At 43.7% G+C, this 20,711-nt stretch overlaps 1 protein-coding gene across 3 annotated transcripts; it reads left to right on the top strand.

Annotated features, from left to right (window-relative positions):
- Positions 1 to 1,055: 1,055 nt before the first annotated feature.
- On the top strand, positions 1,056 to 18,386 carry LOC119400273 (ankyrin repeat domain-containing protein 54). Of its 3 annotated transcripts, XM_049418013.1 has the most exons (10): positions 1,056 to 1,353; positions 3,921 to 4,001; positions 5,600 to 5,864; positions 7,485 to 7,532; positions 9,823 to 9,921; positions 11,921 to 11,992; positions 12,353 to 12,400; positions 13,208 to 13,332; positions 15,324 to 15,431; positions 17,891 to 18,386. In XM_049418013.1, the coding sequence occupies exons 1-10, from the start codon at positions 1,258 to 1,260 to the stop codon at positions 17,951 to 17,953; spliced, it is 1,005 nt and encodes a 334-aa protein (XP_049273970.1). In that variant the 5' UTR covers positions 1,056 to 1,257; the 3' UTR covers positions 17,954 to 18,386. The 3 variants fall into 3 exon arrangements, with proteins under 3 accessions (XP_049273970.1, XP_049273972.1, XP_049273971.1); XM_049418015.1 differs by lacking the exon at positions 3,921 to 4,001 and having other exon boundaries at positions 5,606 to 5,864; XM_049418014.1 differs by lacking the exon at positions 3,921 to 4,001.
- The last annotated feature ends 2,325 nt before the right edge of the window (positions 18,387 to 20,711 follow it).

Below are 20,711 nucleotides of genomic sequence, written 5' to 3'. Positions count from 1 at the left end.
TGGTCCGTTACTATACCGAGGAAAGTAATATATCCGAATGAGTATGTGATGGTCTGCTTGCCAAGACTTTGATAAGGAAGCCACTAACACAGAGGCACGTTGGGAAGTATCTGTCCGGAACAATTAGCCATCGAAGGTCCGTATTCAAAACCAACCTTGTCTTTACCTCGTGTTTTCTTAACACGTGCTAAGTGGATAAAAACAGTAAACAGGGCTAAATAACTGAAGTCTGTTTGTGGACACTGCGAAGAGAAAACGAGAGGTAAAGGCACGGTGTAAGATATATGTGGAGTATATATCTTACACTGTACACCGTGGGTAAGGGTAAGCTAATTTATTTTAAACTAAGAGCACATGTGACAGCTGACTTGCTACTTCTTCTTAGCTGACGTTTTATCGTTCGGCTTTTCCATTCCAGCATCTTTTTTAACATCCTTGGGTGGACCTTTCTTCGAGAAGATATCCCTGCTCACTCCGTCCTGGTTCTTCTATTTTTATATATATTATTTTTCTTCCGTTCTCGTATTTCACTCCGCGGCGCCTCGTTCGTATTCAAATTTGAATACGAACCGCTATTTTCGCTGCCCAGAAGTTTGCCTGCCGATACACAGTCTTTTCGCGAAATAAACATAAGAAAATGCATAGAAAAGCGACAGTTTCGGGTCCTACAAGGGTACTTTGCCAACGAATGCATGGCTGAAGCTAACTGCTGCTGCAGGACACACAAAGGATTCAGTGAAGAATGCACAGAACGTTGCCGAGTCGGCTGGTCTTCAGGCGACGCTCCGAAAATCTTTTTGTTATGTAGTAAGTAGTGACAGTGACAAGTAAAAAGTGCAGAAATAATCAAATCACTCTCTTTTGTAATAAAATAGTTGTAAACAACAGAAATATTTTCTCCGGGGCAGGGCTTTTGCAAAGTAAAACACTACAAAGAAAAAAAAAATGACGTCATAGTCGCCATTTTAAAGTGTTGGTGAAATCTGGTGAAATTTTGGTCTAGGGTTGGTGACTTGGTGTCGAAGCCCCTTTCCAATCTGGCAACGCTGATTGTTGTTCTGCGCTTTGACGCACCGTGCAGCTAGGTGTTGTCGCGCGATGTGAAGGAGGCTGCGTAACAGTGGCCGCATTTTAATTCTCGTCGCCGAAGTGTTGCTTCACCTTGTTCAGTGGTCGTTTTAAATCTTTGGTCGAACGGTCATCGCCATTTGAGAGGCACGTACCACATCAAATAGCCGAGGAGAGGACTCCAAAAAAATGTCGGGCACCGATTCTGGAATTGAGACTGGAAGCGAAAGCAACGGCAGCACGTCCATGTCTGTAGGATCCCCGCCCAGTCTGAACATGGACAACGTAAGATCGTATTCACCAATCACGTAACCACCGTTTCCTAAGCTAGTGGCCGCTACGTAGCGTGTCGTCGTGTTAAGTATTTTACCACCAAAACGCTTGAAGCAGGGTGACTAGCGCTTGTGTTATGTAAGCACGACAGCCCTTTTCTCTCTCCAGCTTTTTTCTGTGCGTGCATACAGATGTCACGGTGCAAATTCGATCGTACTCGAGCAATCCGATAGGGATCGAGTTTCTTGATGGCGATTGGCTCATTTGCGCAGGTGCGCGCGCGGAAGGCGAGCCAATCGTCGTCGAGGAATTGGATCGCGATTGAAGTTGCACCGTGTGATACTCGTATTGAAATGCGAACATTCCACGGATGAGCTTTGTATGGCTGTACGTAACAGCAAACAAACGCAATGAGTTGTATGCGCGCTTGACTGTGCAGGAATCTAACGATAACGGGCACTTCTGCGTGATCATTCCTGCTCTGACCCAAATATTTCGTCGCGCATCAAAATGTCGTTGAATAATTCAAGTTCCGGCTTGCAGTGACACACACGGGACATCAGTAAAGTCGCCCTAAATCTGCAAATACGGCGATGCGGCCTTCTTGGTTGAAACTTCAGTGAGCCGAACAGAAAGAAAACCAGAGGACAGAGTTTCAGTATGCAATGTGGACCAACGTTTCTAGAAACGTTGATGTGGACATCATAAATTAAGACCCTCGTGGTTCTGTGCGCGCTCAACTTCCCCAAACCGAAGTTCTATTTTCACATTTATGGTGGCAATGGATTCATTGGCACATCTGTAAATTAGATGATCCATCATTGTTAGGATGGGACTTAGTGCCGCATACATGTGGCCCGCAAGTACATTTATAGTTGCGCGTATGTGGCCTAACTAGCTGGTTCTGTGTTGTTTGGGTGCGGCAATAGGTGCATCGCTCTGTCTCGAGAAAAAAAAAAAAAGACACTTTTGCTTCCAAAACATTTTGCACATCATTAACCATCAGTGTCACTCTGCGCACTGAAACGAAAAAGATGTGGGATGTATTGTTAGGAACGCACGAAAAAAAAATGCACAAACACCGAACTTCTTTATTAATGAAAGGGGAAATCGACATATCCACCCATTTATAGCACAAAGCCACAAGGACCTCTTTATTAGGTTACCTACATCGAAACCACATCATTCATGTAGCATCTATGATTGAATACAAGGCTTGCACCTACGTCACTTGACGTCACAGCTCGGAGCGAGTCAGCCATATTGGTGAACAGCGGTTAGACCTTGTTCAACACTGCCTCGCTGCACCGGCGAGTTTCTTCCTCTACTATGGTTATATGCGCAGTTGTAGGCGGCTAAATCGTAGCGACAGCTGCGGAAGAAAGCAGCACCTCACTAGTACGAGCTTCTTTCGAATACCAGTGGTTATTGAAGGCCAGTGCGAGCGTACGAAAATGCTTAGCGCCAACCGTCGGAGAGCCTGGCTGGCGCATCTAAGGCGTGCAAATTTCGACGAGGAAAACCCCAGCGTTTGTGTGTGTGGAGCGCACTTCGTAGTAGGCAAGCGAAAAGAGAGGAAATATGAAGACACTAATTAACGCGGATACTCTTGTGTTTGTAGGAAAGCCGTCCGCCTTGTTCGACGAGACGAACCTGACAGGGCGCCGCTTCTACGACTCGGCTGCAGCTTCAAGCATGCAGGCGCTGCGGGACATGAGTGCGCGGAAAACAGCGTCACGAAAAGCGGCAAGCGGAGGCCGATGCGTGTCGACGAAGCCGAATGCGGCTCGCTCACGATGACAGTCCGCATGCAGTGACTAAACCGTCAGCACTACGTTCACACACACGTGCATAACAAAACAGACAGCTAAAGGGACGCGTGATTGGAAAACGCGCTGCCACGTGACCACCTCGCTGCACTCGCATAAGAACTGAGTTCAGGGCACCTCGCTGCTCTCGCATAAGAACTCAGCAGCGTTCGTGCATCACTATTTGATAACTTGGGGCTGGTGAATGAGTCAATTTGATGAACCATTCAACTTACCTCTGCAAACACGATCAAATTAACGGTCGCGAAGCTCCTTTGCAGACAGGCCGAGTTGCTGGCAAAGTAGTTGTGCGATTCCATTGACTTGTACGCCTTTATTTCGCCTAGAGAAACAAGGTTATTGCTGAGAACCAAATAGTTCACGATGTCGCCGTGCGACACTTCTGGGAGGGCGGAGATGTCCCAAGTCGTGTCCGTTCCGGGTCGAAGCGTGTAGGGTTCGACTCCGTCGCACAGCCGCACGTTTTCGTCATAGCGAAAACACGCTTGCCTTATCATTTCTGAATAGTGCGCCGAATTTAACGTCTGCCTTGTGCCAACCGGGGACATGATGCACAAGAAACGGCTCGCGAAAATGAAAGTGACCGTGACAATGCGGCTCCGTCCGACTGTACAACACTAGTCGTACGGCTGGTTCTTACGGCTTTTCTGTGCGGCTGTTCACCAATATGGTCGCCGCAGTAGGACCGCAGCAAAGGTGACGTCACGTGCAAGCCATGTATAGACCCTATGCTTTCCCATTATGTTTTAGGCGTTTGATAGCACGGCACCAGACTCCATGGAAGCACCTCTATGCATCAGTAACACCAGGCATTCTCTAATGACTGTGAACGTGAGTTTCTTTCATTCTTGGAAGTGTACTGACACATTTCTTTGAGATATAGAAACTTTGCCCATACGAAACAAAGTAGCGAAATTCTGAAAGCACTTAAGGGACTTTAATTATATCCTAAAGTTGTTTTCGAGATATCAGTCTTTCTGGTCCCAGTGTAGGCGTAATGTCATGAAGCAATAAAAAGTGCCAACATGACACAATAAAAGTCTCTGCAACGACTTGCAGTACGTATACATAAATAAAAAAGAATTCAACGACGATTACGATGCTGCCTAATGCAAATTTTGAGCACAGCTTCGTGTTGGGGCAAGCCCAACCGTGTTTGAAGTTTTGGCTTGCCGCAAGGTATCGACTACGCCATAAATCACAATTTTTGTGAAGTAGGACAGCACCTACGTTGCCATTATTCGTCTTTTTGTGGATAACCGAGGTACCCACTACACATCTGTAAGGTATTATGTGCACTTTGTTGATGCTGCATGTGGCTGATGGCAATGAAGAATTATGGCTGATCACTTTGCAGTGGGTGGGAAGCATTCAACCACACACTCGTTCGCAATTAGCATTGCATGATGACTGGTTGTTATTTTACTCTTCTGCCACGCTATATTGCATAGGTTAACGCATTTCCTTGCCCGACATGATGCCTGTGTAGGGTCTTTTTGCACATGAGTTTCAAGCACCAGTGTAGCTCTGTGGTAGAATACTCGACTGCCACGTAGGGGACACGGGTTCGAATCCCTTTTGATCCTGTGTCTATTTTTCTCATTTTACTTTTGCATGTGTATCGGTTACGCCATCGATGGTGACTGTAATGGCGACGCCGCTCAGCGTAGGAACGGGTGCCTAAGAGTTGCACTCTAAAAAATTTCCCAGTGTTGGAACAGCAGCACGCAATAATCACAATCTGTCACGTATTGTGACAGTTATGTAATCGACAATGGTTTCTCGCACTACAACTATCGTCATCTGGCTTGCTTATGTTACCTTTGTTGAAAGCTCGACACCCACCACTTTCTTATCAAGAATTCTATGTCGCACTGATAGCATGTACAGCCTTCGTAACCTGGCAATACCTTGCACATAGTGCTAAAGCAAGGAAAGGAACACACAATAGATCATCGGTAACGAAAGTACACCCGAAAGGTTGCAAATGAGCTTACAGTAATAGAGAGTGCTCAATCTCTTTTGAAGTTGTATTCAGAAGTATTAGAAGCTATTTGCACTTTATCATACAAACAGTTTGGGAGGCTATCAATCGATCAATCAATCAACCAACCAATCAGTCAATCAATCAAGTAATAGAGCGCACTTTGTCTCATCCTAGGTTATCGGAGGAAGGATTAACAGCGATTTTCAATTTATTGTACAAGCATTCTAAGAGGCTATCAGTCAATCAATCAATCATATTTAGAGTGATAAGGAGTACATGGTGTTTTCCTAGGTCATCTTGAGAAGGATTTAAAGCAATCTGCAATTTATTGTACAAGCAGTCTCTGGAGGGTCTCAATCAATCAATTAATCAAATAAGATATGTTTTGACAATCAGCTCAGAAAAGGTTAGACCATCTTCAATAGTGGTCTCATTACGTTAGTTGCAGGATCACGCCGAGCCACAAGACGAGGAAGTGGGCGACGCGGTTGCGCCTTTCTTCCGCAGCGTCCAGCCCCTGGCCGTGCAGTGCCTCGGCGCCATGGCAACGGAGTCGTCGGCCTCGCTGCTTGGCCATGACGGAGGCATGGAGGACAGGCAGCCATACTCGTCGCACTTCTGGCACGGCAAGATGCGTATGCAGCAGAGACGCGCCCGCAGGTGGCGAAACCTGTCGGCCAACTGCGCCACGTTCCGGAACATCATCGGTGAGAAAGTGACACGATTTCTCTGTTGCTCTGTCTCTTGGTACATTTTGGCTCTTCACTACAAGACGAAGGCTGTGTTCCAATCCTGGACAGCATTGTAGACAGTTTACGCTGACAGCTTAGAAGATAGCATTGAGCCCCAGTACTCCGAGAAATGAAATGCGTCTGGATCACGTCTACGCCACGTGATGCCACCTCGCGTCAACAAGAGAAATCTAAGAAAAACAAAACGAACTGTTATTTCTTTAACTTATTTTGTGTAAGCATCTATAAAAACTGACTGTGGCTTACATTAAGCACCAAAAAGAAGCATCGGCATGTGGGCAGATGACCGTACCGCTGAGATCTGAGCATACCGCTGAGCCACCTGCTTGTTTGGACAGCGAGGTAACCTTCAGCGTATTTTTCTTTGACGCTTTCTTCGCGAAGCTGTATTTTCCCGGCTATGTGAGAATTGGAATGAGACTTAAGATGGCCACTGTCTGCTTAGCTGTCTGTTTAGCCATCTACACTGAGTATTGGCACACACCCAATGTTCCTTACAAGCGCTCAGTGCAAGGTGGTTCTAAAGTACCCCTCGGCAGGTTTAGACACTGCAAACAAACGAGCATGGCACGTAGGTCACTCAGTGGCAATTGTGTCTGCAAAGTGTGAAATGCGCTCGTGGTGCAAAAGTGATTTAAATGGTCTAGTGGTCAAGAGAACCGCGTCATGTTGCTTTGAATAAACGATAACGTTGGCTGTGATTAAAGTTGAAATTACGCTGATGTGACATGAACTGAAGACGATGGAAATGAAAGTACGCACACTACTTAAACCCTAATTTGCCGCCTTTCAGTCTGTGAGCCCTGTGCACATAGTAATGATTGTGAGGGTGTAGAAAATTGTAAGAAGCTTTTCACACACCCCTTCCTCCTGCTTGTTTTTTGCATCTGCAATGTCTCAGAGGCCAATACTTTTGTTTTAATAATTTGACTACATTTCACGCTCTTATTGAGAAAATGTCTCTTGGCTTAAAGGGACACTAAAGAAAAATATTAAGTTGACCTAAATTGAAAGATTAGGCCTGTGTAATAACGAATTCACCATTCCTGACGAGAACAGAGCATTTGTAAGCGAGAAAACAACGAAATTGAGAAATTGGAGTGGCGCCCTTTGTCATGCTCTGTGGGTACGTCAATAAATGACGCTAGATTTTCTATTTTGATTACGGCAATGGCTTACAGATGAAAAGGGAATTACAAAAATTTTGAACAATGAATAAACATGCAGTAAGCCAGAGTTATTGCTACTTATTGCTGCCGTGGAGCTCTCAGACGCCTGCTGATTCATGGCAGTTGGCAGACAAGATGGTGACGTCAAGTCTTCCGTACGGTGCGGGCAATTCAAATTGAGCAACGGCACCAGGCACTTTCGGTCGCTGTTTTCGACGGAAAAAAATTCGTTTATTGGTGTGCCGATAGCGGTGATAGACTCCAGTGTGGTAAAAAATCAATCTAACCAAACTTAATATTTTCCTTCCTTTAGTGTCCCTTTAAGGTGTCCAATCTTTCCTTCGCACGGCAGCTTGTTAGCCACAGTACCATGTACAACATTAACAGTCATCGTTTTTCTTTTTAGGTGAACGCAAGTTGCGCATAGCGGCCATCACAAACCAGATTCCACTAGGTGAGTGACGGCAGCGGTTTTTCTTGTTTCAAGCATTGACACCATTCCATGCTGCACACGAGTTGGGCTCGCCCACTCGCTTCCGGTTCAAACAACCAAGGGCAAGCTCAGCTTGTCAGTGCTAGTTTTTATTTCTTAAGAATTCCATGAACTTGTTTGTTTTGCGTTTTCCTTTCTATTTTGTTTTACGGCGAAAGCTGGTGTGCGATCACAACAACAGCCGATTTTGATGGCGTAGTTGTCCACTACCGCTGCCGCTGATGTCCGTAACTGCTGTCGCGCACAACGAGAAAAAGAACGGGGTTCAAATGGGGTTTGAACCCAGGCCCTCTGCAGGGCAGTCGAGTATTCTACCAAAGAGCCACATCGGTGCTTGGAACTCCTTCGCAAAAAGACCCTACACGGGCGTGACGTCGGGCGGGAAATCGCGTTAACGGATGTAATATTGCAATGAAATAGAGTAAATTCACACCAGGCCTCCAACAAAGCGAATTGTGTAACGAGTGGGTGATTTAAAGCTCCCCACCCATTACAAATGGCTGAGCCATGATTCTTCATCATCATTGGCCACAGCATCGATAATGTGCACAAAATGGCTTACAGACATGAAGTAGGTACCCCGTTTCTCGGCAGAATGATGAATAATGGCATAGTGGGTACTTCCCTGCTTTACAAAATTATGATGATTTATGGCGTAGTGGGTGTCTTGCAACTGTACTCGCAGTAGTCGTCCCAAGAGAGTTTACAACGGGCTCTAGAAACGCAGCTACTCCAGCTTTCGCTGCGACTGTGCGCATGTTCCGTGCAGGTCTCGCGTTTTTCATACTGCAGTGTGAAAAGAGGCAAGAGGAACAACATAAGTCCTAAAACTAAATCCTTCTTGTCAGGGTCATGCCATGCACTGGTTCAGTAACACTGGTTCAGTGGAGCATAAGTTAATGCTAGCGAAACCGAGAGGTAACAGATAACAGGGTCACCCATGCATGAGATGGTTAAATAGCATTCTTGAGGCAACAGAGGAACATCTTGGCAAGCTTAACCCTTCAAGGCTCTTTGTACACATTCGTGTACTCAACTTTTTGATAGCTGTGTCGGCTTGTGGTTAAGAAAGAGCAACACTTATAGAGTTTTGGTTGAATTAAACCTCCTGCATAATAAATGTGTCTTCCTTTGACTTCATTTTGCTCCGTATTACTGAATATTGTCACTTCGCTGGGCGCACTACCATGTTCGATGAGTGCTGAAGGCACTACCGTGTTTAATGAGTCAATCGATGTGCTGCTCTCCGCGAGCCAAGTTGGAAGTATAATTTTTTTCGCTCGAAATGAATACAACCGAAAACAAAATTGCACTATATTTCTAGCCTGAGATTTGATTCTACTTATGCAAAAACGGAACATGAATTGGTTCTAGATAAATCAATATGTAATTATAATTTAATTAAGATTAATTACTGAAAAACACACAAATCAACGTGTCATGACATTATTTTTGTTGCAACAGAATATTGAGGGCCTTGGAACAATGCGTAAATTTGATGCATTTACAGACGGTTCCTCTTAAGTTGCGCCTAAGAATATTGGAAAGAAGATTACTTTTAAGGGCTCGTTTTCTTTGTTAGGCACAATATTAATGACAACTAACAGACAATTGTCTGTTAGTTCTCATTAATATTGTGCCTAACAAAGAAAATGAGCCCTTAAAAGTAATCTTCTTTCCTTCATTCATAGCGGGGGTCTCGTTCTGGCAGACACGATGCCTTCAGGTAGTATGTGAGGGATTATTGGTCAGCTGCCAGCTCGTAAAAAGATCACGTACTACGTCACGCCAAAAGGCAGAAAAAAGACTGTTCCACACTCGCCGCCATGGCTGCGATCGGCGCTGACTAACACTCCTAGGTTTAAATACACATATATACCCTATAAAGTGGACGGGGGGATGACCGCCGCCGTAGCTCAGTGGTAGAGCATCGGACGCGTTATTCGAAGGTCGCAGGTTCGGTCCCTGCCGGCGGCAGGTTATCTTTTCGTCCACTTTACTTTCTTCACATTTATATCCTTATTATTACACCCCCTATACTTTCCTTGGCATTATTGTCTGTTAGTTCTCACCTAAGAATATTAAGGTATTTGTCCTAAGTAATATCTCATTGTTCTTCATACATGCATTCTGTCACCACGCCTTGACAGCAACTCGACAGTACTTAACAGCAACAGTTGTACAAGATATTCCACTGCATTCTGGGATTGTCAGCAACTGTGGTTGTGTCGCTTCTTATTAAACGCCGCAGTGCGCCGTCTTCTGGAGACCGGCGTGAATCCGTGCGCTGCTGACGAACGTTCCCGCACTGCCCTACACTTCGCGGCTTGCAAGGGTCACCTGGAAATAAGTGAGTGCAGCAACTTTCTTGTTGTCCCATACATGTACAACTGTTTCAGAATATTTGGAGGATATTGGAGTGCATGTACAACCATTTTGGGTTATGTGAGTGTTGGGAGTGTTAACCCTTTGCAACAGGGCGTCCTCATTTGGAGATGCGACTTACCGTATTTACTCTATTGTAACGCGAGTTTGTTTTCCTGATTTTTGCTACTTAAAGTCGACCCTTACAATCGAATACCAAAATGCTAGATTTTCTTCCTGGACGCAAAGAAAAGTCACCCCTTGTGCTACAATCGTGGTCGCGTTACAATTGAGTAAATACGGTATTTTTGCCATTTCTTTGCGCTATTGGCTAGAAATAGACAACAAACAATGCCCTAACAGTAAATTAAGCAGTCTTGTTGCCTAATGTACCGTTATATTACTTCTGGTTGAAATATTTTGCTATGCACGATCGTCTTGGTGAAGGCAGTACCGTCGAGATGTTGAACGTGAGGCATTTCGGAAAGAATTTCGAAATATTTTTTAAACCTTTTTTAGGAGTGCTCGCTGCCTGTCATTAACTGTCGCATATAATTTGAGTGGATCACCAAGTTCAGTTTATGAAGAAATATAGCATGACTGATTGTACAGTAATCAGATAATTATTTATGCCATAACTACAATTGCTGTAAAGTACACTATATCTTAATGCTTCCAATTGCTTTGAATTTGGTATCCAGATCCCTGGCATCAAATTGTGCAAATTTCGCACATTTACAGACAGTCGATCATAATGCAACATGCATTAGGGTTTAAAGGAGTACTGACACGAATTTCAAATATTTTTGGATTGTTGCTCTAAATAAGAACACTGGTGTCGAGAACCCTTAAAAGAGTTGTGGTGCTTGGGAATGCATTGAATATATTTTTAATACCGCTACCACTTTCGGTTTCGATATTAAGGGGGGCGGCTTCTCAGTGACGTGTCATCGCAGTGTGACGTCACGGGGAGACAGCAATTCGCGACGTACTAGCGGCAGATCTGCCATCTGCTCGTGGTGCACGTAAACAACAACAAGTGAATTGTCGTCCAGTGACCCCGACTTCCATTTCTTCGATTAAGCTGCATGCAATACGCATAATTCGCAAACTCAGTGGAACTGTGCTGACTCGTCAAGGTAATGTCCATTGCAGTGGGGCTGGCTTGCATATGCGAAGTGACGAAAGCTTTAAAACCAAAGCAAACTATTTTATGCGTGTTGTCTGACTCCGGTGTGTGGAGAGCGTTAACACTGCATACTAAGGAAGCAAAAAATGTCCCTTTTGCGATGTCTCAAAATGGTGTCAGCACTCCTTTAAATGGAAAAAGGTGTTTGAGTTTGTGCAAAGCCAGCAGTAATTATTCAAACAAGACAGACATTCAGGAGAAAATGGAGACCTGAAGCGATGAAACATCGTTTAACAAAGAATATTGCTCGAGCCAACGTTTTGTTCCACCCTTGTGGAACAGTTGGCTCCAGTGGCATTCCTTCTTCAACATTATTATAAAAACTGCGCTACAGTTACTGCGGAATACGAAGTTAGGGGGGAGACACGAAATGAAGTGGACACTACAAGCGCAACACTATTGTGCTTGTAGTGTCCACTTCGTTTCGTGTCTCCGCCCTAACTTCATATTCCGCAGTAACTAGCGCAGTTTTCATAATCATGAAAAACCAACTAGCCCAATACCTCACTTTGCCTTTCTTCAACAACTGTTCACCACCACCGTGTTTACTTTCGTCACACCAGTGCTGTTTGATATTGTTGACTACCACTGAGTGTGGGAAGTCAAGCTTCTTATGAAACTGATTATGGTTTGAGTTATCAGAATCAACAGTTAAATAATTATAAGTGGCTATGTTTAACGAATGCTGTATGTATGGTCGCTGCCTGTGCTGATAAAAGGTGTGGCTGTCGCTATATTGGAGTAATGTTGTTTTGCTTCTGACGTTGTAAAACTCGTGTGTCACGTTTCTGTGCAGTCAAAATGCTGCTCGAGCATGGCGCCAACCCAAACCAGAGGGACATTGTTGGCAACACTCCGCTGCACCTAGGTGAGAGACGCCTGGCTAATAATTAACCCAATGAGCGCATGTATTATAGTTGTGTAGCCTTATGTAATGCGCACCCCTGTGAAAACGTACATATTCAACTAAAATATGATTGAATCCTTGAAAGTGTGCTGCCGTTAATGACGCTGCAGCTACGATGTGAAACTCGAAAGAAAAGTTTGATCTGTATTTCCACTGGTGATATGATGGACTAGTAAATAAACCTCATATGTGTATCATAGTTCGTGTGCCGCATAAGCGCAGTTCAGAGTTTCATGGGAGGACTTTTTGGTCCGCTAGACCAATTTAGCTCTTCAATATTTCTTTACGTTAGCTTTACAGTGGCACTGCTTTTTGTTTCAGCTGTTTGCACAAGCCATACAGAAGTTATCACGCACCTACTAAAAGCTGGTAAGTGTTGCCCCAACCTTTAAGTTTGCCAGTGTCACGGGATCACTTTTGAGCACTATCGGGACTGGCAATTGTGCACGTCTAAAATTTAAGGGAGCCAATCTTAGTTGGCCTCAATAGTGATTTAAAGCGCCCTGTGCGACTGGGCAACGCAACTTTGCTGCAGCAACAAACACCAATGTGGCATATTAAAATGAACTTTTCCTGCAATTGTGACATGCTCTCTGTTACCATAACTTTAACTCATGACAGCTGTGAATCAAATGCATGTTTTGTTTAAAGTAATTCGCGGTGGCGCAGCAGTCGTTGCATGAGTTATGCGTTACGTAGAGTATTTACAGCAGTCATCAACTACTGTTATAACGTCGAAGTGTCGTTGAGAAAATGCTCCCGAAACCTTGTGCATCTCATTTTGAATTGTAGTGTTGTTACGTCGCACCCCATCATAACGAACACGTTCATAACGAAGTGAGTAGCACATTTGACCAATATCAGCATGCGAAGAATACAGACATGCTCACAATGAACGTTGAATGTAATCGGGAATTTTCATCAGATGCAGTTTCGCAACTTTATTTGACCCTAGAAGTTATGCTTTCGTCGCTAGGTGTCCTGGCTAAGATCTCAATGTCATTATGAATTCCAGTAACTGCACAACGCTCAGTAAAATATAGCAGCAACATGTTTTCTAAGTTTAAACGTAAAACCAATAATGTAGTTGTTATAAAATAAATTGGAGCACTCTTTTTGTGTTACTTTACATACTTGATGCCGTGCACCGTTTTACACTCGAATTCGTTTTCTCAGGAACGGATGTGAACTCGCTGGACAACTCTGGCCGCACTCCTTTGCACCTAGCCCAGTCCAAGCTGCGCGTCTTGAAGGTGGACGTCGCAAAGTCGTCGGAGAACGTCAAACAGGAAGTCATGAATGTAAATACCATCTTCTCACTTCATATAACAGGGTCTGTTCGGAAAGTAACGACACTTGGTCTGGTAAAAACAATTTATCAATCCGATTGGTACATACATATTATTTAAACTCTTCAGAATGTTTTCCTTGGGTGTCAATACACCGCTTCCAACACGATTCCCATGCTGCAAGTGCTCCCTGACAGTTGGCTGCCTCGATCTCTGTTAGAGACTCTGTGACAACCCGTTGTATGGCGGGAACACCATCGAAACGGTTATCTTTCAGGCTTCTCGTGAGCTCTAGGAACTTGAAGAAGTCTTCTGGGGTTTACATCTGGGCTGATGCGGCCCTGATACACCCCTTACACGAGCCCAGTAGACCTCTTTATGTTCCCAAAGCTCAAGAGTAGCCGGAACGGTCACCTTTTTGACGGCGTTCCAGCCATACAACATACAACATACAACAGAGTCTCTGATAGAGGTCGCGGCAGCTGACTTTCAGGAAGCCTTAACAGCGTGGCGGTGTATCGACGCCCGAGGAAACTATTTTGAAGAGTTTAAATACAGTATACCCTCAGTAAACAAAACTCTCTTAAAACGGAACTGCTGCTTAAGTGGAACAACTGCATCTAAATGGTTTCGTACTTGGATTCTGCACCCCTGTTCATCTCTCAGTAAGTGGAACTCCTGTTAAACGGAACACATTTTCCTGGTCCCTTCAGGTTCCGTTCTAAGAGAGTCTACTGTAATATGTACCGATCGGTTCGATAAATTCTTTTTACAAGACTAAGTCTTGTGCTTTACGGATAGACCCAGTACAGTTAAGCCTTGATATGGCGAAGTTGGTGAAATCAGCACTTTGCTTCATTGTATTGCTACATGATGATAAACACGGAGAAAGTACTCTCGAGAAAAGGCCTGCTGGGGACCTCGGTGGCGACACTTGCACCAAGAGCCCAGACACAAAGGTCTCATCGACATATGGCAATTGTATCGCAATACTGTCGAACCTCGATATGACAAATTATCGGTTATTATGAAGCAAATGAAGAATAGCCATGCCATTAACACTGTGTGAAGAATACATGTTTATAACGAGTTTTAATGTAACGAAGCTATCTCTGCGTCAGATGCGACTTCTTTCTTACGAGGTCTCTGTAATGCTAAGACTTTGTCATATTGAAATTTGACTCTTTTGCTAAGACTGTAGTCACCGACTGGAGTTCTTACGTAGACGAGTCCGTGAAAAATGTTTCAAAAGTAAAGAAATCTAAAATGCTTTGGTTCAGTAACATTTTAAAAAGTCAAGTGTCCTTTAAAGGGGTACTGACACCAATTTTCGAAGCTGAGTCTACTCCGCCATAGAAATCTCCTGTATACAGAGACACCTCTGAGCAAGTGTGAAGCTCAGTAAATGATGTTAAGATAGTATTTTATTTTGTTTTTAAAGTCAGTTTTCGCATGGTGCACCTACTGACATCGACGTTAGCGTGTTTTGATGCTACAGTACCAATTCTGGTGACTTCACGAACCATTATGGCTAGTTGCGGTGACGTCAGGTACCAAAAAATACTAAGTGCCGGCTTTTGCGCCATCAATGCAGCCACGGAGCAGAGTGGCCGTGGAAACGTCACGTTATCTTGTGCGAGCATATGACGAGAAGCTCATACCATGGCGCAACGTCAGGATACAATAGCAGCCGAAACTAGCTTTTAAAAAAGAATAAATGTAATTAATTTTTCAGGGCATGCTCACGCTTACCAGCACATTTTCTAGGCTCTTGAGGGCTTCCACTGCCATTTCATGCGATTCATTTTGCCATTCATGCCATTTCCTTTTCCACTGCCATTTCATGCGAAAAATGGCAGTAGAAAATTTTCGTGTCAGTACCCCTTTAACCTGGCTTCTTTTAAGCTCAATCGTGGGTAAAGGCGGTGGCTGTTGCTCTCGCATATATCTTGGACATTGCGATTGCCAAGATATCTACACCGATACTTCCGTTCTTATCGCAGGTGATTGAGATGCTGCAAGTGTACCTGCAGCGCAGTGGCAAGCCGGCGGAGAGCGACCTGCTGGGTGCCTTCTCCACCAGGCTGCGCCTGCACCAGACACGGCAGGAGGCAAGTTGCTTCTATGACCTTTGACCTTTCGTATTCGTAGCGATGTACAGGGCTGTCCGCATGTAAGCTAAACACCTCATTAGCATTCAAGACCTCATAGAATCCGATGTTTAACCCTTTCCAAATAGCTGAACACAAGCTCAGCTCGCTCACACAGTTTGTACCGCTCCTACCGAATATGAGCTGGGCCCGTCCACACATAAACGAGCATGTGGGGGCGCCGCAGTTAGGCTAGCCTGATTAATTTTGCGGACTTCTCTCTGGTTTGAACCGATGGCGTAGTAAAATGTTTGGAAACATGCTGAAAGCATGCATATTAGTCGAGGAAGGACTTGACTCTGGTAACCGGAGTTAAAAACGGCATCCTCCTCTGTGCGCGTGCCGGCAACAGCTGCATTCGGAAAAAAAAAAGACCAAAAATGTGCTTGTTTGTCGATGTCTCGTGAAATGAAGAATTTCGGTTCTCCTGCAAGTGTGGCAGCAACTACACATACCAGCATAGTTTCTTTAAATCATCGGATTTGGACGACGATCGTGTCTTAACGTATCGGCAGTAGACACTGATAGATGTGAAGAAACTGCCATTGGCACGTCCAAATTTGTTTTCACGGATTCGCTTGTCACTGCGGTTTAATTTTTAAATTTCAGAGAGACATTTTCTGTGCCGAAGGCTGCTGAGGTTAGCACTCTTTCCATGGTGCACTGCAGTGAAGCCGATCCTCTGCATATCTAAAAAAATTTTTTTGTGTGTGTATCTTACGAATAAAGCCTTTGAATAATTTTTTTAGTTGTGTCAAGACACGTAGAATCAAATAGACAAATGAAAAAGATCGGTATTTTTTCATCATCTTCGGCCAGAAAACTCGGTTGGGAAAGGGTTAATACATAATCTGGAAAATTATTATTGTGCTTATCGGCACTGTTATTAGGCGTCATGTAACGGACATTTCCCTAGTGAAGTAGAATAAACGTTCTAGTTTTACCAGCTTGAATACTAATGCGGTGTTTGCCTTAGTTATGGTCGACCATGTACATCACTACTGTGGCGTTTGTGTTTGGCTGCCAAGCACAAGCACAAGTGGTTCTTGGATTCGCCCAGAAGGAAATTGTGGGAAAAGAACTTAATACCTGTGTCACGCAGTCACTTTTAATCGTGATGGGGCCTGATCCGGGTGAAATTTCACAATCGCAATTGGCTCCTTTACGCAAGTTGCAGTATGGAGCCAATCGCTGTTGAGAAATTTGATCCCGATCGGGCTTAATTGTGATTAGCGGTACACCGTGACACACCAGTATAAAGTAGGGCATAAGACTGCCATACAAAAGTATAATGAAGACAAGATATAAATGAGAATAATAATTAAATTTGAAAGGAAGCTCCTTCAAGAATCAGTTAACACTTAAGGGGGATCGTGCTTTAGAAACATACTATTTCTTTATTTTTTCTTGTGGATTTTTGTGAAAATTCCACAGCTTATGTGCATTTGTGTCGTTATTTTAAATATGAAATTATTTTTCTAGTACAATACTCAGTTTTTGAAATAGCAAGCATTTCATGTGCCTTGTTAGGAGCAAGATATTTTTCTAAACTGTGAGAGTTGCACAGTAAATCTGCATATCACAATAACCTGAAATGAAAACTTTATGCAGTAAAACAAGAATGAACGTTCTAAACCCATTTGAACAAAAGTTATGGTTTGTTTAACTTTCATTAGCGAAATCCCGGCTTGACATCGGCTCACTAGCATACATTCAACATACCATAACCTTTGTGGTACTTCTCTGTCACGGACAGCTTTCTGTGTTACACAGCACTTTTGACAGTAAAGCAGTGGACGCAGTTTTTGAGAAACGCAAACAAGCCAGATGAAGATTGTTGTGTGGCAGAAAGACACCCCAAATACTCCCATCTGCCTTAGAATGTGAAAACAGCTTGCACTCATTGGGGGGGGGGAGTCTTTTTGTCCCACATCCAAAATTATCGCCAGACTTGCGCTTCCTTTCTTGAAAACTCGTATGAATAATACCGAGTCATGCTGACTTGCTGTTATTCCGTTCGTGACCTGGAAGTACCACGTGTGCGGCGCTAAGGCAAGGCAGTGCTTTCTCAAAATAGCGCGTAAATGATTGTTCATTTACACTGTGTAGTAAAGGGTGGCGATTCTGCATAATTTTTCACAGTTGACTTAGTGTGCCTGAAGTTGTAGCGTTCTCCGAGTATTTAACCTGCAAATAAATAATTGGTTAAATAAATGAAGTAGCTTGTGCAATTGCGATAGTTTTGTCATCCGTTGATGGCATACTCCCAACTTCTCGCGGCAAACGCGATGACATGCGATGCGGCCCCTGAATGAGGAGGCTTAACACTGCACGACGCACTGCGGTAATGTTGATTTATTTACAATATTTATCGATTTATTTGTTGGTTTATTTACACTATTCGGAATTTTTTTTTATAGGTTGACAACGATGTCCAGGACCTGCTATCCAGCCTGGCACATTTAAGCCTGCACAAGACCTGAGCGACGAGATTTGTGTACACTGTGCGAGAAAATTACAAGATGTAGGCAAAAAACAATATATATATATATATATATATATATATATATATATATATATATATATATATATATATATATATATATACACACACACTATATACACATGTAAAGACGCATGGACTGTGTGTGCCGCTCCATCAGTGTCTCAGGAAGTCATTTGTTTGTTGGCACATTACACTCGTTACAGCTGTACTGTGGAGGCTGGCGAGGAGTGGGCAGCTTTATTGTCGTCTTTTTTTTTCGCCCGGCTTTTACAAGGACGGTTTCAAAGTGCTGGAACAGAACATCTACCAGAACTGCCTCCCAGGTGTGTCGTGCGAGTGTTGTGCAATGTGTTCACATCATTTTGTTGTTTCTTTATTTTGCGCATTAAAACATATGTTTGAAACAATGTCTCGATTTCAGTCGTGACAATGTGACTACACTATGTGCTGATGCGACATTCGACGCTTATATAGTTTAGCGGAATAGCGGGCTTAGCGGAATAGCGGGATCGAAATGCGCATGCGCAGTATGCTAAACAACCCTTAGCGTTTACCGTACGTACAATATATTTACCGTGTTTGCTTGATTAACGTGTACGTAAAACACAGCGGTGGTTTTAGGCGCCAGCTTCGAACTGAATTTAGCTTTGATGTGGACGGATCCGCCCCTTTCATTGCAAACGACTGTGTAAAATGGCTTCGCTTGTCTTGAGGTAGCTTCGACGACCGAGTATTACGGACAACTTAGCATAGTTTTTGAGATCGCTTCCATTTCGAATGTTCCTAGGCCTAACAAGAAGATTGGTGTAAACAAATGTGCAACATAAAAATTTTCGCTTTTGGTGCGTGGTTCATATTTATTTCCTTTTATTGATACTAAAAGAAAGGTAGTTATATTGCGGCGTGCGGGGATACAGGTGAGCATTCTCGATATTTTCTTTTCACTTTTTTTTTTTCACCCATTAATCCTCCGCTATGTGACGCCACTGTTGTAGCTTGGGCACGTTAACGCTATCCCGCTAAACTAAAACTCGCTGTCTGCAACGAATGTTTGCGGCACTGTAATGCTATTCCCTTAACCCCTGCTATCACGCCAACACTAAACTATAACTGTCTATTAAAGAGATAAGACGATGACTTTTAAGGGCTCGTTTCTCAGAGACAACATTAATGAGAACAGACAATAATGCCAAAGAAAGTATAGGGGATATTATTCATTGTAATTAAGATAAAGTGCAAAGGAAATAAAGCAGATGAAAAAATAGCTTGCCGCCGGCAGAGACCAAAACTGTGACCTTCGAATAATGCGTCCGATGCTCTACCACTGAGCTACGGCGGCGGTCATCCTCCCATCCTCTTTATGGGTTTACATGTGCATTTAAACATAGAAGTGTTAGCGCCAATCGCAGCCACGGCAGCGAGTGTGGAACACTCTTTTTCTGTCTTTTGGCATCATGTAGCGCGTGATCCTTTTACAAGCTAGCAGCTGATCAATAATCCCTCGCATACTACCTGAAGGCACCAAGTCTGCCAGAACGAGACTCTTGCCATGAAGGAAATATGACTTTTAAGCGCTCGTTTTTACACATAGTGGTTACTAATAATGGAAAAAATAGAATTTCTTCCTGTATAAACTTGTACTGTGCACTTCAGCATGATGCGTGTTCTGCTAATAGCAGAAAAATATTTATTGGATTAGGCTAGCCAAGGACAGGAAAGTGGTAATGACCGTGGGTATGTTGCAGTTCATACACGATGCTTGGTTTGGACTTTCATCTAGCACGTAAGCAAATGACCACAAAAGTGGTTGAGGGTGCGACAGAAATCACGTTACTTAGGCAACGTGATGACAGCGAACAATGGTGAATTCAAGGTACTGACACATGTTGCATTACGCTGACGCACACTATCCACTACATAAAGTCTAACAAAGGTTGGTGGAATGGCCCATGTATCCATTTCTGTTAATTGGGATGGCAACACAGATGGTAAACATACTGCACAATTATGCCATGCCTAAGGGCCAGCTTTCGAGCACACGCACATACATAATATATCTATATATATATATATGGGTATAATACAACGGAGGCGTTGTCAACAGTGATATAAATATTTATTTCCCAACAGTCTCGGGAGGGGACCTCCCTTCCTCGGGGGATGAGTTAAAACTGACGTCGAAGTTCGGTCTTGCTTCTTGCCGCGTCGCTCTCGCCTTCAAGGACATTTCAGAGAGTGGGGGAGATAGATTACGAGAAAAAGTAAAAATAAAAGAGAAGAACACCGACGAAGTCAGAAAACACAAGGCGAGAGAAAAGAAGAAAAACTGTGTGTGGCTTGAAGTCGTTGAAAGTGTTTGCCGGTTCGCGTCGTGCTCCGGGCCACCCAAAATTGTCGTCGCGGAGGGCAGGATGAGGCACATGAGGGAAGAATGTCCCCTTAATAGGTCGACTTTCCACCTTTCATCTCCGCCCACTCCTTGTGAATAGCCTCCAAGTGGTAGGGGAGCGTAAGCACCTTACATTGTACAAGTAGTGAAAAGAAAATAATAAAAAAAAGAAGAAGAGAAGAAAAGCAAGAAAGTAAACGACACTGCACACGTTGAGCCAATCAAGAAACAGGCATGGTCCCAATTATGATTCTGTGTTGCCAGATTCATTTTGGCTTATCTCTCGGAGGCAGGAGAGTCTTCCAGGGTCCTCACTGATGCCAGCTGTTAATGTTCTAAATTTTAA

This window comes from Rhipicephalus sanguineus, chromosome 7, assembly GCF_013339695.2.
Source record: "Rhipicephalus sanguineus isolate Rsan-2018 chromosome 7, BIME_Rsan_1.4, whole genome shotgun sequence".
Lineage (NCBI taxonomy): Eukaryota > Metazoa > Arthropoda > Arachnida > Ixodida > Ixodidae > Rhipicephalus > Rhipicephalus sanguineus.
This window is presented reverse-complemented; position numbering and strand designations above follow the sequence as displayed.